The sequence below is a fragment of the Culex quinquefasciatus genome, chromosome 2, assembly GCF_015732765.1.
Source record: "Culex quinquefasciatus strain JHB chromosome 2, VPISU_Cqui_1.0_pri_paternal, whole genome shotgun sequence".
Classification (NCBI taxonomy): Eukaryota; Metazoa; Arthropoda; class Insecta; order Diptera; family Culicidae; genus Culex; species Culex quinquefasciatus.
In genome coordinates this window covers 156,263,363-156,280,973 of record NC_051862.1, presented here as the reverse complement: position 1 = coordinate 156,280,973, position 17,611 = coordinate 156,263,363, and the positions used below count along the sequence as shown (strand labels likewise).

The following is a 17,611-nucleotide window of genomic DNA, read 5'->3' as shown; positions in this document are numbered from 1 at the left end:
GATTCCCATGAAAGTTTAAAAAAATACTACTTTTTTTGTTTTTGATCACTTTTTGATACGAAGCAACGACTATGCTTTGCTTGCTCTTAAACGCGATCTGAATAATTAAGATTACAACAAAACAACAATTACAAAATACGAAGTTTTTAAAAATAATAAAGCATTTGTGTAAGAAAATTCCTCAAAATTTGGGATGAAATAGTAGTTTATGCAACGAGTTGCAAAAAGAGGATTTTTTCAGCACGAGCCGTTCATTGATCCAACGAGGTTCACCGAGTTGGATAAATACGAAGAGTGCTGAAAAAACCAAGTTTTGCTACGAGTTCCATACAACATTTTTTGCAATTCCAAAAAACACACACTGAGTGAAATTGTATGTCAAATTTTCATGTATTTTGTCAATAAATCGTTTAAATCAAAAAAATGTTGAAAAGTGTTACTTTTCGAAACAAGTGCTGAAAAGTTCAACTTTTCAGCACCCATTTGAGTGCTGAAAAGTAGAACTTTTCAGCATTTATTTTGAGAAGTGTTGCTATTCGATTCTGTTATTTTTGGTACAGAAAAGTAGGCTATTTCGTCGTTCAAGAATGACAGGAAAAGTAAGTAGTTTCACGACGGAATTGCAAAAATGACTTTTTGGAGCATGTCATCAAACGTGTATGCAAATGTTGGGCCAAATCAGTAAATATGAAAAATACATTTTCGAACCTTATTTCAATCCCAAGTATTTACAAGGTACTCACTTTTTGTCAGCTGACAGAGTTGCAACTTACTGGTATTCAACAAAAACAAAAAAATATATTGTCCAAACTATGCTATAGTAACTTATTATGCATGAAACAACCATCCTTTTATACAATCTTGAAAGAAACAAAAACTTCAGGTAATACGTCAACCGATAACGTCAATCGATTGCCACAATTGTTATCATTGTATCATAATTCGCTCTTCCGTCATCAAAAAGGAAAATACTGACACACAACTTGATTGGTAACGTGATAACGTTCCCAACACAAATTCCCCTCTCCCCTTCCCAGTTCTAAGCATCCAAGCATTAGGACGTATCGTTTTCGATTCCGAGAAAAAAGGGGCCGACCGTCGTAGGATCCCGGAAAAATTTCCTTCTTCGGGTTCATTTCAATCAGTGCGGCGTTGTAAAAGCAATAAGCTTGCTTCCCTTTTCCACACACACACTGAAGGTTGCTGAGACCCCTCTTTTTCGGTGGTCTTTCGGAAACAATCCCCATTGACGGGGGTAGATTGGGCTCATCGATTTTCACGATTCCGTGAGTGACACGTATCGATTTCGACACCCCAGCGCGGAACTTCTCGGAAAGTCAAGCGTCACGTGTCCAATCTGGAGTTGGTTATGGTGGTTCTTGGAGCTTGTAATTTTGGTTTATTTGGGTAGATTGGTGATGATGATTTGGTAACCCTAGCGCAGAGAGGACAAATATTAGTTTGGCTCTTTGTGGTAGAAGATACGAATCCCTCTGCACCTAGTCAAGTTGGTACAACGATCCGTGACATCAACCAATCTGGAGTCGTAACGGGTAACATATTGGGCCCATCTGTGCTGCAAGTACGTGCTTGATTCACTTGCAAACTGAGATGATTAGTGTGTTTGCGAACTTGATTGATCGACAGGCTCCGCTTCGCAAGTTCTGGCCCTGTAACTGCGTTCCAAATCTTTATACTCTCGTCGTCGAATTGCATCAATTTAGACGTCAAATCAACTGAAGAGGCATCAACTATCGGTACTTCTAGAGTAAAGGATACTTACTCGTGGTGCCGCACGTCCGTGAGCGACCGATTCAGCCAGATCATGTCGCTGGCCAGCAGGTTGAACTGGTTCTCCTTGAACTTCTCCTTCATCAGCTCCTGCTGGCTGGAGGGAATTTTCACCGGCTTTCCTGTGGAGAGAGAGAGAGAACGCGGTTAGAACGTAGCAGAAGGGGTAACGAGTACCGGATGGATGTGTAGCGGATCGGAAAACGGATTAATTAAGAGGTATCGGACAGTGTGTTCATGTCCTGATTAGAGAGTCGGGGGTGGGCAGTGTGCTATTGATTGAGAGCTGTGGCAATATCCTGTGATGATGATGTGGGAAAGGGTTCATTGATGTGCGTCTTGGGCGAGAGAAGGACACTGACGTATGGCTCTTGACCCGGGCTTACATTGCTGGTGGTTGCAGATAACCCGATTATGTGGTGTGTGCCCTTGATGGCTGCAGGGGTTGTGCAATCTGCAAATTTTGGTCGACGGTCGACTTAAAGTGTGCTAATAATCTAATAGAGCTCAAAATGTGCGAAAAGTTGTCCTGCAGCCATGTTGGTATCTGGTTTGCACGAGGAAGTTTGCGCCGATGAAGACCGCAATATGAGGATGATTCCCACAGCTTCTAGTGAAGACTAATGATATCGAGGAACATGCAGACTCCCGGGATATGGTATTGCAAGTTACGAAACTGTAATTAATGGTCCCCCCCCCCCAACTATCCAACTCACCCAGTTCGCCGGGCTTCCCGTAGTTTTCGCCCACCTGAGGCGCCGGACGCCACTTTTTCAGCTCCTGTGGTCGGTACGTCCGTGGTACCGAGCTGTCGAACGGCTGGTCGTCCACAATGTTGGAGTTGGTATCGATTTCATCGGCGTTTACCATGGCGTCGTCATCGTCCTTATGACTGGCCGCCGACCGCTGTTGGGCACTGTGCGGAAGCTGCAAACATACAAGAGGGGAAAGAAGGAAGAAATTAGTTCATCTGGCGTTGGACATCTCAGTCGGGTGATTAATAGACGTTCTCGGAAAGAACAGCATTATTCCATTACTGACAGGCAACAGGTATTATGGAGTGAGGGCAACTTTGGAAAAGATGTCTTCTCCACAGAAGAGGCATCGCCAGCAGAAATAAATTGCATTCATTCAGCCGTAGCATGATATACCGAAGCAAATTCTCGTTCAGGTATTTACCCGTAAAGTGCTGTGCTTCCAGAGCTAACGAAACGGAATAATACTGTAAGAGGCAAGTGAGCAGCGCCTGATTTTTTTTTTTTTGAATTAAATATACTTTATTGAATCTTTCTTATAATAATTACATTTGGTTTACATAATAAGTGGTCAGCTGTGGCTCTTCAGCTTTAGTTTGCTTTTCGTGATTTAAACACTGTTCATATTCATAACTTTAAAAGTATATGATTTATCATTTTTGTAACACTAGGTACAATGAAGAAAAAAATTAAGAAAACATAACCTAACCTAAAACTAACTTAATCTTACCATAAACTAAACCAATCCTTGAATCAAGGGGTATTCAGATATAGCACATTTTTCCCTGAATTTCAAACATTTTTCTTGAATCTTCTGATCCAACATTTTTACTTCTGCTAATTCATGAACCTCACTTGATCTTGTCCAGCCAGGAACATTCAAAACCATTTTGAGTACCTTGTTTTGGACACGCTGGAGCTTCAATTTATGAGTTCTAGCGCAACACTCCCAAACAGGTACTGCATACTCAATAACGGGGTAAATTATTTGTTTGTAAACTGCTAGCTTATTTTTCAAAGATAACTTTGATTTTCTGTTAATTAAAGGATACAAACACCTGATGAGAATGCTGCACTTGTTCAATATTTTATCTACATGCTGCCGAAACAATAGTTTCGAGTCAAGTATGAGACCTAAATAGACAACTTCCTTTGACCAGGGTATTGAAACATCATTCATTTTAATCAAAACATCATCCTTTGGGACAAATCGGGCCGATTTGGAAAGTGGAAAAATGATGGTTTGAGTTTTGGCTGCATTTATGCGAATTTTCCAGTCGCCAAAGTATTCGGAAAGAACGTCAAGACCCTTCTGAAGACGGCCAACTAAATATCTGGTTATTTTACCCTTATAAATAACGGCAGTGTCATCAGCAAAAAGTGACAACACACCATTACCAGGAAGAGTAGGCAAATCAGATGTAAAAATATTGTACAGAAGTGGGCCAAGAATACTTCCTTGGGAACCCCAGCATCAATGTTGAATAATCCAGAAGCAATCCCATTCAGAAAAACCTTGAACGATCTCTCCGAAAGATAGTGCTGGATAATTTTGATAAGATACATTGGAAAACCGTATAAATACAGTTTATGTATCAAACCATCATGCCAAACATTGTCAAAAGCCTTCTCAACATCCAACAAAGCCATAGCAGTTGATTTAGACTCAAGCTTGTTCTGCTTGATGATTTTAGTTACTCTCGTAAGCTGATGAGCAGTATTATGTCCCTTTCGGAAGCCAAACTGCTCATTCAAAATTATATTATTATCGTTGGTAAAATCCAAAAGCCTTGAATAGATGACCTTCTCAAAGAGTTTGGACAGACTACTCAAAAGACTAATGGGACGATAACTTGTTGGCGATGTTGGATCTTTTGAGGCTTCAAAATTGGTATGACTTTGCCCAGCTTCCAATTGGTGGGGAAGTAACCAAGTTGCAAACATTTATTGAAAATATTGGCTAGATGTTGAAAGAACTGATCACTCTGTTTTTTCAACACTAGATTAAAATGTTATCAAAGCCAGGAGCTTTCATATTTTCATTTGTTTAACTGCAACTTTGACTTCCTCACCAGAAACATGGGAATCTGCAGGAAATTCAAAGGTAGAGTCATTGATTGTTGAAATACTATTGGCAACTGATGTTTCTTTACGGCTGGTCATGGAAGCGCCAAGATTATGTGAACTAACAAAATGAAGCCCAAGTGCATTTGCCTTTTCCTCGGATGTAATCAAAGGAGAATCCTCAACAATAAGAGGAGGAATAGGCTTTGGTTTGTTTTTAAGAACTTTTGAAAGTTTCCAAAATGGTTTTGAATAATTCCCAAGCTGGCTTACATGTTTTGAAAATTCTTGATTTCTGATATTGTCAAGTCGGTCTTGTATGATTTTGTTCAAATTGTTAACTGAAATCTTTTGTCATAGTCCCCAGTCCGTTGATATTGTCTCCTATAAACATTCCTAAGTCTAATCAAGTGTTTAGTATCTACGTCAATATCAGTTACCTTAAAATTAACAGGAACCTCCCGAACGTTGGCAGCCTCTGCTTGGTTGATAGCCTGCTGGATCACCTCCAGCGAACGATCAATATCAGCAGAAGTTTCCGGGTGTTGATCATAGTCGATGTTGCTGTCTACCACTTGCTGAAACTGCTGCCAGTCAACGTTGTGGTAATCTTTCCGGGTTGGTTGCCGCTGCGGAGTAACGGAAGCTCCAACCTCCACAACCACCGGATAGTGATCAGAACTCAACTCTTCAAACACCTCAGGATGAGCCACGTTCTCAGCCATATTGGTAATGAAGAAGTCGATGATTGAGTGATTCCCAGACCGAGCCACCCTCGTTGGACGATCCGGACTCACAACGTTGTAGTATCCGTTTTGCAGATCGTTGTGCAGAATCACTCCGTTCCGATTCCTCCTGCTGTTGCCCCAAACTTCATGCTTCGCGTTGAGGTCACCAGCGATGATGTACTTTGCGCTCCGCCGTGTCAGCTTCTGGATATCGCTCTTCAGTTTTGCTGCTGAACCATCTCTGGCATTCACCTGACGTGGGCAGTATGCAGCAATGAAGAGTACTGGGCCAACCGAAGTGGGAATTTCCACTCCAACGGCCTCGATGATGTCCAGCTTGAAGTGTGGCAGCCGGCGTGGCTTGAGATCACGATGAACAGCGACAAGCACACCTCCTCCTCCAGAGGTGGTCCTATCGAGCTGCGTCGCGATCTTGTAGTTTTGCAGATAAACTTTTTCACCGGGCTTCAGATGAGTTTCCGTGATGGCAGCTACGTCGATCTCCTTCTCGCGAAGAAAATCCACCAGCTCTAAATTCTTCCTCCTAATGGAGCAAGCGTTCCAATTCAGCAGCTTGAGGGACCTACGATCCATACTGGATGACGAACGAGGTCAGCACTTCAATCTGCTGGGTCTTGGTTTTGCATCCACGCAGTGCAGCGGACATCTGTTTGAAAATATTGAGGAGTTCGGTTGAGGTGTAAAGATCATTACCATTTTCCTCAACTGCTGGTTCTTGGGTTGGTCTTGGCTCCTGGCTGAAGCCCGGTGGTGGCGGTCTCGGCTCCTGGCTGGAACCCGGCCGTGGATGATTCATCTCAGCTCTCTTCCTGGGATCCAACGGCAACGGTGCCAAGTTCGGGACCTGGCGTCGCGGTTGAAGAGGTGGAAAATTTTGCTCCACCAGGGCTGGAGGAGTTCTACGACGCTGAGGCTGATTCTTCGTCGATGCTTGCTGCCGAATTTTCACGAACTCAGCTCTCTTGGGGCACTTTCGGTCGGTTGACGAATGCTCACCGTTGCAGTTGAGGCACTTCACCAGCGAATCTTGGATGCACTGGGATGTGATGTGCGCATCAGTACCACATTTGGCGCAACGACGCTTCAGGTGGCAGTTCTTACCTCCGTGCCCGAAGCCCAGGCAGTTGAAGCATTGTGTGACGTCACGATGCACTGGTCGGTATCGCTCCCACGACACGATAATGTTGAAAACCGCTCGGATTGCCTTCAGCTCAGGAAGCGTCGTCGATCCCTTAGCCAAATGCAGCAGGTAGAGCTGGTCACGGTACTTGATGTCTTTGTTGCGTCGGCTCATTTTGTGCACGGCCAACACATCCAGTTTCAAAACTTTTAGCTCGGCAGCTAATTCCTCCACTGGCATGTCGTACAGACCTCTGACGACGATTTTGTACGGCTTATCCATGACGACATCATGGGTAAAGTACTCCGCCTCGTTTTCGGTCAAGTAATCCTTGACCAGTTGATAGTGCTGCCTGGATTGCACCAGCACCTTAAATCCGTCCTGACACAGACGAATGTTGCCTTGGACTTTCCCAGACTTGATGAGTTCAACCAGCCCCGCACGAAAGTCGATCGTTGCTGCTGATTGCCTCACATAAAAAGGAGGCAGTTTCTCCTTTCGCTGTTTCACTTCATTCTCCTTTGCTTCCGCTACCTGGTCCTCGTCAGGCAGTCCAGCGAACTTGTTGTTCTTCAAAAGCTGCTCCTCGTGCGATGAAGAGTTCTCCTCCTCCTCATCCATCGGTACAGTACCGTCGCTCTTTTTCGTCTTTTTGCTGTTCGATGTCACTTCCAAAAGCACCTTCCTTTTGGAAATTCCCGGTTTTTGGCCATCAGTTGAGGCCTCAACCTTCCTTTTGGAAATTCCCACTTTTTTGCCTGCTTGAGCCGCAGGTAGGGCAATATTGCCGGCGTTTTGCGCCGGGACGCGACGAGTCATGTTGATTCAGACAACCTTCACCAACGAATGCTCGGATAACAATGTGAGCAGCGCCTGATGTTGTCCTTCCCAGAGAAAGTCTCCTCCCAGAGCAAAGAAATTGCTTCCAAAATTAGTTGGATCTTTTGCATCTGTGGCCACCACCCCACCACCGGTCGGTCGGTGCAAGGACGAAGACAAAGATCTTTGTGGTTCCTCCGGCTATCCATCTTCCCCCCCAAATGTGGGTGATGTATAGCACTGTAGGCACAGGTCAGAGCACATTGTGGCATTCTCCCGCACAAAAGAGTTCGTACGACGTTGTCAGTCCTTCAAATAACTTTACCCCGAAACTATTCTCCACACAAGTGGACCATCCGAAAATGTCGCAAAAATGTTCGAAATGCATTATTTATGTTGTTTTAAAATTTCGTTCCAAATTTGCATCTATACCAAGCGCGCGGAGAAGCCCGGAAAACTCGACTCGACAGCCAAACCGAATTCCAAAACTTTTGATGGACTTTAAATCGGTTAGAGCGGAAAAGTTGCACTGCTGCACCGTCTTATGGAGAAGATTGTGGGATTTCAATTTCCGGCGCATCGAGCCGGGCACTTGGGTACGATAAAACTTTGCATACTGCGCAAGAAGTTTGAACTTGTTCCAAGCGGTGAGATCGGGATCGGGTCAAGTTGAGCTAAATTTGATTTCTCTCGAAGGATGCACTTGGGCGTATCATCGGGGCGCGAAGCAGGCAATTGATGGCGAGTCGAGTCAATTGGATAACGAGCGATAATAAATGTGGTAAACAGAGAAGCGGACAACAACACAGGGCAAACTGTAGTACAGTACGACGTAATGTGTCGCGATGCTAAACGATGAGGTTATTTTTGGAGTACTCAATGTGAGAGGTTTTCATTAACGTAATTTCTGAATATTTGATTATCTTGTTTGTGCATATTGCATCAGTTGAAGATGAGAAATGATTATTTTGATTTTAATCAAGTATCAAGTAACAGTACAGCTCACAACTTATTCCTAATTAGCTTATGTTTAGACAGAAGTGCTGATTTATATTACAATAAAATAATGCTATAAAAAACAAGCAAAAAAATCTTCTGCTGTTATCGAAACTAAGGCGCTTCCATTTATACTAATATTTGTTAATATTGTTTAACATACCGAAATTAACTTGTAAAAAAAGCCCTTGAATAATCGAAAAAAACCGTTAGCGAACTTTCATCACCCACGAAAGAGCGTGGAAGCGAAACACGCAAATAAAAATCGTTTCCAAACTTTCCCAAGAAAATCAAGCAGTTGAAGATTTTTTGAGAATCTCATTGTTGGTACCACTTAAATTAATTTATTTCGTTTTGTTTGCATACATTGTTCATCTACGAAAAGTGACGAGCCATTTTTTGACGTGTGACGTTACACCAGAAGTGTAGTAGTGCAATTGGTGTCCCCGGGAATAATCTAAATGATGATCTTTTTAGTTTCATGTTACCGATCTATCGTGCGCGATTTTTTTTCTCTTGATGAGCATCAAAAAAATTATTTTGATGATGATTCTTCCCTCGCTGAATCATTTTGCCGAATACTCGGTGAAACATGACAATTATTTTGCCGAGAAAATAAGTTGTTCTATTTTCGGCAGAATTCTGCCGAACTCGAAAATTAAAAATTAAATTCGTAAATTTAAGTCTTTTAGATATGTTCGAATGACTGTTTTGTTTTTTTTTTTTTAATATATTTTTCTTAAAATACTTTAAAATGCTTTTAATTCTTAGCCAACTCACAGAAAGTCGGTAAAAATTGCCCCGACACCTATTCAATTTCCATGAAGCTTTGTTCTTGGGGGTTATTTTAGTCCCTGATCACTTAAGGTTAGTGAAATTTCACGATTTCGCGGACAACGTGAAATCCGTGAAATTTGACTTTTTCCGCGAAATCCCGTGAAATTTTATGTTTGCGTGAAACTGTAACGATTTTTCTAAAAATGATTAATCTAACTTAAATAGCATTAAACATCATTAGATTATGTTATGAAGAATTAAGTGAGTGAATACCGTTGATCAATTACTAACATAGGGTTAGTGATTTTTGACGATTTCTTGGACGGAATGAAATTCGTGACATCTATCAATTTTCACAAATCATGTTTGTTTTTCAAATAAACAACATAATAAATTCATCCATACAGACTATTTTAGTAAATTTTATTAGTTTTGAATTGAAATGCTTGATATGAAACATTTCTTCAGATTTTTCAGAAACTAACTAAGTTTAGTAATATTTTCATTCGCTGTAATAAAAATTTTACTGCTATTTTATTTGAAAGGTTTAGTTTCAATAGAAATCAAAAGAATCATAATTTGTTTTATTAAAAATAAAATAAAAGCTTTGAAATGAACTTTTAAAAACTTAACAGATTTTTTCTGAGTCCTAGTTAATTTTAGCGATATTTGATTATTTTTTGCATTTGATTTAAGATATAAATTTTGAAAAGGGAGATAAAAACTTGAAAAAAAATTGCTAAATGTCACAAACAAAACCCAAATTATTTCACTCATTTTTGCTGGACAAGATTGTTTAACTTTATAAGTCGAATACTAAAAAAGCAGTTCAATAAATGAGAATACGCATGCCCGACATTCTATTTTAAAATATATTAGGTGCCCATCCATAAACTAGGTGGAATCTTTTTTGAAAATTAGTAGATTTTTTTTTGTGTCACGTTCAAATTTATGATTTATTGAAGAATAATATATAATGATGCAGGAAAAGAAGTTTCTGTGATTCAATAATAAGATTTTCAGAGTTATTGTAACATTTTTCACGTTCTGCGAAATTATCGTGAAATTTTTTGTTTTGAAAGGGTTTGTTCAAATATTACGTCCAGTGATTTTCGGGATTTCGGACCCCCCCCTCCCCCCTGTCACGCACTTTGCCTATACCTTTAACATGGGCGGTCACAAACCCCAGACCCCCCCCCCCTCCCCTTATTCATGGACGTAATTTTTGAACAAACCCAAATTGAGGTCCCCGTGAAATTTGTAATTTTCGAGCGTGAAAAATCACTAAGCCTACTGATCACGAATTTGAGGTCAATTTGTCGATATTTGAAATTCCCTTCAAAGTCGATCTTTTTTTTGAATTTTATGTTTTGTATTTTTTAATCCGTCTGAAACATTTTTGGTGCCTTCAGTATGCCCAAAGAAGCCATTTTGCATCATTGGTTTGTCCATATAATTTTCCTTACAAATTTGGCAGCTGTCCATACAAAAAATCTGTATTTTTTGAAGGAATTTTTTGATCGGCAAAGTTGTAGGTATGGATAAGGACCACACTGAAAAAATTATACACGGTAAGCATTTTTTTTTTATTTTTTATGTAACTTTTTGTGACTAAATCTTGATTTGAAAAAAAAACTATTTTTATTTTTTTATATGTTTTAGTTGATGTTGATGTTGATGTCATCCACCGAGTTATGGATTTTTTAATCAATACTGATTTAAAAAAATCGAAATATTGCTCGCAAAAAATTTTCAACTTCTATTTTTTATTGTAAAATCAAATTTGCAATAAAAAAGAACTTCAGTGAAATTTGATAAAGTTAAAGCCATTGTGTTTTCAAGTTAAAGCAATTGTGCTTCAATTTTGAAATATTTTAGCAAATCCAATTTCTAAAATATCAAGAAATAGCTGAAACGTGAATGACCTTGAAGGATTTTTTTAAATTGCCTAAATTAATTTAATATAACTATTTTTTAAATAAGTATTTTGCAACCTGAAGTACTGTAAACTTTGAAGACACTTTTCTGTTCATAATTATGCTAAAAGAACACATTTCTGATTCATTTTTTACCAGTTCTCAGAGTATCGTGAAATTGTCGTGAAATTCCTATGTTTTGTATTTGGCATTCTGCGAAATTTCGACTTTTGTGTCGTGAAAAATCACTAGCCCTAAATTCATGACGGAGGGGCAGTACGACCTCCTCTTCTGTTGCGCGAAAAAAACTGTTGCGCAGTACAAAAATTGAGTGATTTGTCGTAAGCGTGTACGTCAACCTGTTGCGCAACAGGCTTTGACAGGTTGCGCTCTTATCTTGATTTTTGTCTGCCTTCACAATAGGAAACATCGATAGATAAGCTACTACAAACGAGTATATCTCGAGCCACAACATATATGCGCCAGCATTCTCGCGCCAGTATTCGAAGCTCAACATGACAACTTGTCGAAAATCGATGCAGTGTGATTTTTTAGCGATTTTTCCCATAAAAATTCATGCTGAATCGTCATATTTACGGACATGAAAATGATGTCCAGACATAAAGTAAAACCTATACCTTTCTTGAGTAAGAAAGGCAAAAGGTGTTTTTCAATTATCTGCAGCCCCTTAGGACAAAGTTTCACGCAAATCAAAGAGGGATCGGGACAACTGCTGTGTGAGGTGGCGGAGAATGACCCATAAATTATTCGATTTAAAAAATCCCAGAGAATTACTCATTTAGAATAAAATCTGCCAGTAGCGAAATATGTTGATAGATTCTAAATCATTTTAACATATTTATGGCAGAAGTAGAACTGTCATCATAGCTTTTCGCTTTAAAAAAAACAAAAAAAACGATTTAATAAATCGTAAAAGTACATCAAAAATTATTCCCAAAAACAATGCGAAAACCCATCATAAAAAAGTCTGTCAAATGATGAAAAAAGATATTGAAAATCCGAAAATGGTTTAAAAAGTTGTGAGCACACATCAATAATGGTAGTTGTTGTAGTCCTCTTTTGTTTTATTTTTGCATTAAGGGACCAATTGATTTTTTAAATAGTTTAAATTCGTTGTAAATTAGTTTGTAGACTATATTATCTGTATAAATCTCTATATTCGATAGTTCCTGAACATTTCTGGGCTTTTATTTATAAAGGCATTTGGTGTGTCTTAATCACAAGTTTTGTCAACGTCCAAAACACAGAACACAAAAATCAGCACAAATTTTTCACCAAAAATATTTGTTGGGAAAATAAATTTGTAGCTACCGTTAAAGTTTCTATTAGAATAGCGCCTTTTGATGCCAACTTTTGTTTCGGAAGCAAACTAAAGCGTAAATCCTATTCATAAAACGATCGCTAAACTGCGCACAACAAGGTTCACCACCCACAGGCCTTACTAATTGAAACGCTCAGCTCGCTTTCTTTGGGAGTATCCTGCCTGCACGCACACGGACACGCACACGATAATTGATACGAAATTTATTGCGGAAGCGGAAGTGGCGGCTGGCCGGCTGGCCGGGAGAACAATTAACGCAAACGTGTTGGCATGTTCAGAGCAAATATACGCCCTGCAAAATCCAACAACTAAAGCGAATTTTCCACGAAATTCGACCACTGGCCGATTTGGGCTATAAAAGGGGCTCGGCATGCGAGGGGGGAGGGATCCCCCCGTTGAGAGGCGCCCGGTGGTGGTGGGGGGTTTGGTTCCGAAATTATCGAGTGGAGGCTGCCGCCAACGATGAATCGATGGCCAGTTGGCCGCATTCCAGCACATACTGTATAGAGATACATGTGTGGTGGAAAATTCACGTATGCTCAGCAGGATTTCTACTCTATACAAATAAAGTCGAGCGAGGGGGTAGGTCGGAAAATTTTAGTTTCGTTGAGGAAATAACCAAAATCAACAGTATCAAAAGAGGCCTGACTGTTCCAGTTGGCCAGCAGGGAGTTGACAGTGGGGTGGGAGCCTGATGGGTAAAGCAAATTGGAGGGAGAAAATTACAAATTTGTATATGTTGCGGAAAATTGACTGACGGCGCACGGAAATGGGCTTTACCTGAAGTGGTGGTTTGCGGGGTGCGGAGATTTTCCCGGAAAAAAGGACACGACACACGTGATGAGAGGACAAATTGGTAACATGTCATCAGCAGATCAGATGCCGGTTTGAAATTGGAAATCCGTGAAAACAGATTGACCAAATATTGGGGCGGATATTTGTTTTGTGTGCATGCTAATCCAACGGTTGAAATTAGCTGCCGTTTGCGTGTTTGCGGGGGGCGGGACAGAGTGCATTGACGATGAAACTATTTTTTTTAAGGCGGTTTGGAGATTTTCCAGTGATGGAGTTTAATCAAAGGCCTAAGTCTTCAAAAGCAGTCTAGCTAATTAAAAAGATTACTCTCTTATTACCTAACCAAAACATTCTTCCTAACTGATGCAAGGCTATAAGGCTACTGTTAAACTCTCTATGGCAACTGTTAAACTTAAATAAACATTCAGTAAATTGATTTGTACAGAGCATAGTTAGCTCGGTGTTAACATCCAAGATCAGTATTCAAAGGAAATGAGTTCGAATCTCAATTTTTTGAAATATTTTTTTTGTGTGGTTGGGTATGTACCAACTTTTTGACGACGACTGAAATGACATTTTATGCAAAACAACACCTTATCCACTGAGCTTCTATCGGATGGTGAAGTAAAACGTCGGTCCCGGTTTCTCTTGTCTCGTCAGAGGCGCTGGAGCAGAAATCCCACGTTAGAGGAAGGCCATGCCCCGGGGGGCGTAGTGCCAATAGTTTCGTTTTTTTTTTTTTGCAAAACAACACCCTAGCTGGGAGGCTAGGGAGACAAAATGAAACGGTTAAAAAGCAAAAAGCACCTCAATTAAATGGAGACGAAAACTCATTGCCACCGTGGTTTAAAAAAACATCAACGTTTTTCTAGTTCAGGAAAAAAGAGATTCGAACTCCCTCCCTCTGATTTCTAAACCTAATTGTTACGACTAAGCTAGCAGTACTGATATGTTAACGGATGATTAACAGTCAATGAAGTTTAGCTAGTCTACTGAGGTATTACCAAAGGAAATGTTGAAGTTCTGAACTGGGTTCTCCGTTCGTTTCAAAAAGGCCTACTGAACGAACGTTTCTTAGAGACGAGCTGTTATTTTCCGTGTTGCTGTGTGAACTTGAACGAACGGAGAACCCGTTCAAAAGCATGACTGGTTTCTTTACATCTGGGAAGGGGTACATTTTTTTTGTCAGAAAAAATGTGTAATTTTACCACTGAAAATGTGTAGTTTTTTTGTGATTAAAAAAAAAACAGATTAAAATCAGGATTTGAACTACTGTGATAAAAAAAAACTTCTAATTGATAGCACTGCGCCTCTACCATCAGGACTTATTTTTCGCTGTTGAGTGAACAAGGAAATTACCGATGTAGAGTTTGACATCTCGAAATTTGTTTTCTAAAATAGCCCTCAGGAGCGCTCTCGGTGAGTGTGAGGGTCTTCCTCATTTACTCACAAAGAGGGCTTTTGTGAGTAAATGAGGAAGGCCCTCACACTCACCGAGAGTGATGAGTAATTTACTCGCAGGTAACTTAGTTTTTCCTCATGGTTGAGTAACTCGTGAGTGAGTTTCCGAACTCTGGTTTTACTACTATTCTGGTGTAAGGTCGCTTTTTTAGTCTAAATCGAGGTAAAATTTTTGTTAACCGCGGTAGATTTTCTTGAAATAATTCGAACTGTCAAAAATCCACCAAAGCATCTACCGGTGGATTCTTTTCTACCACAGATTTTTGTGCGATCAATGTGGTAGATGCTTTGGTGGATTTTTGACAGTTCGAATTATTTCAAGTAAATCCACCGCGGTTAACCAAATCAAATTTACAAAAGCCCTCAGAACAATTAAACCTTGGGCGACCCCTAGGGAAGCGTCCATAGAAAAAGTAACTTTAAAAGTTTTGGGGTCCTTTTCAACCCCAAACTTAAAACAATCGTCAAAAAATTCAGTTTTTGACCAAATTCGGTTTTCTTGGTCTCAAATGTAAAAAAAAACAATAAAAAAATTGTGTAATTTTTGAAGGTTTAATATTACTTCTTTTATGATGTAATTTTTTTCTTAATTTAGAATGATTACTTTTACATTGACATTACAGTGGTAAAATTACACATTTTTCTGACATAAAAGATGTACCTCTTCCCAGATGTAATATAACCATGATTTTTTTTACTGTGTAGGATGTCCCCTTTCCGAAACCGACCTGGAAAACCGTATAAATTTGATATGCCGGATGCTAGGTTTGCTTGCATATTCCAGAAGTGTTCCCAAGGGGCCACCGGTAACAGGTTACAGATTGGCCAGGATGGGTCAGCGAACAACGGCATGACCATCTCTCAATCACATGAAGTTTGATGTGCAACATCAAATGGGATTTCATCAGAAAGTCAAGTTAACAGTTCATCGGGTATTTGGGAACCGATAGGTCATCTGGCCCTGACATGAATATTTGTGGTCAAAGTATAGACAAATACCTGTCGTATGCAACTCGGAGCATCCTGATTAGTTGAAATTTGTCGGAGATACCGGTCGTCAAAGTTTGGGTCTCCAAAATGTATTTTCTCGGTTGTAGCAGTAGCAGATTCCCGGTGGCCACAGTGCACAGTGGTCCAGATCGTAATATTAAGTGGAAATGGAATTTACGAAAAATGGTGAAGTTTTGGAGCTTTGGTGTATGAGAAGAGTTGTTGCAAATGAAAAGGGGCAACTTTTGGTTTAGTTGAAAATTAGGGTGGTTCACGATTAGGGTGATTTTAAAAATAAAAAAAAATCAGGGAATATTTTTGGGATTTTTTTCGTCTTCTAGAAAGTTGTTGCGCTTACCAATTCAAGCAACTTTGTCCATGACAACAAAATTTTATCTCGGAATCTTCGCCATCTATGATCAAATTTATATACCCAAAGTTAAAGAACGAGGGGATAGTCCTCACGAAAATAAAAGTGAGGAAAGTGCTATTTTGCGAGAATATAGTCCTCTCGCGTGTTCATTCGTTCATTGGAACAGTTCATCCTATTGAGTGGCTTATATGGACAAATGACCGCCACTTAGGCACCGAACCATGGTGGCCCATACGGCAAAGGCACGGTTCAATATGCCGAAGGTCTTGGGTTCGAGTCTCGGTACCGGAACTTTTTTTTGATATATGAACTTTTTTTGAAGATGAACCCATGAGTAAAGTACTCTCGGTAATTTTGGGATTCATCCTCTCAGTCCGCACACAGTACCATTTTACTACCGTATGCCGATGTCCAGTTCTGGGTGTAGAATGCATCTGAGCAAACCTTCAAAAATCGGTTTTTTGAACGTGGCAATTCAGGGTTAAGTTTTAGAGAAAAGTGATACTCGGGGCACTTTTAGAGCTCTGACGAACATTTTTATGTTTTGACATGTCAATTTGGACTGGAGGGTCAAAAGTTACAGCCCTTTTTAGGTAAAAAAAAATGTTGCCCACTGAATCTGAATCTGGCCCCAGAATTGAGCCAAATTTTGGGTTTCCATGTGAAGTTTTCATAAGTATCTTCAAAACTACGGGAGCTATCGATATAATTTTTGAAATGGATTTACAACAAAATTTGTAATTTTTTATAATCAAATCATTTCAGGATTGGATCCGCAAGTTCAACAAATTTGGATTAAGAAGACAACACCTTCTTTAGTTGCTGTGTACCTATTAAGGAAGAAATACCAAGGGAAGGCTAACGAGTTTTACATGAAAAATATCAACAAACTTTGAAAAACTTTCTCTAGAGGAATAGAAAATTCTAGCGTGTTTTGAAAATCAAATAATTGTTGTTGACAAAATATTTTCAAAATGGTTCAAACTTGGCTAAAGGTACCTTTTAAAACAATTGATGATATTAACCCTCTAACGCCCATGGTTGCACCAGAGCACCACTAATTATTCACTTCAAATTGAAATTTCTTGAAAACCATGGAATGAAATGAACTCATTCTTCCTGCACCGTGTAATTTAGGATGTTTACTGCCTTCAATTCAAAATCCACCCAATTTGGTAAATTCTGTAAATAATGGCAAGTAAAACCGTAAAAAATCTCGATTTTTATCTTTAAAAAAGGTGGGTTAAAAGGTGAAAGCTTTATTTTTTATTTTATTGTAATTGATAAAAATGCATCTAATTCAATTCTATTTTTTTAAATTGTTATTTTTTTCATGACTTTCTAGAACATAGATTTTACACTTTGACGAGATACGGACGAGGTTAGGGATCAAGTCACCCCACTCTCTCCTATTCGAGTATTTGCATACTCAAATAGGAAACAAAAAACTCATTTACTGAACAAATTCAATCTTCGCACATTTCAATCTAGTTCAGAGCCGAAGCCAATTTTACTATAAACTTTTCCCTCCAAATCGGATCGGAACTCTGTGAAATCCCCTCACAAAGTCAAACCAAAAACGGGTCACTCGGTAAACCGATTGCAGCAACTCGAGTGCATAATTCCAAAACAGAGAGTTGACAGCGGAGGTAATTTGCATAAG

The 17,611-nt window shown here is 39.6% G+C and overlaps 1 protein-coding gene across 1 annotated transcript in view; it reads right to left on the bottom strand.

Annotated features, from left to right (window-relative positions):
• The window catches only part of LOC6040132 (polypeptide N-acetylgalactosaminyltransferase 5), a 108,660-nt gene that overhangs the window by 37,294 nt on the left and 53,755 nt on the right, over positions 1-17,611 (bottom strand). The window contains 2 exon segments of the mRNA XM_038258486.1: positions 1,784-1,913; positions 2,508-2,718. Of these exon segments, the coding sequence (XP_038114414.1) occupies positions 1,784-1,913; positions 2,508-2,718 (341 nt within the window).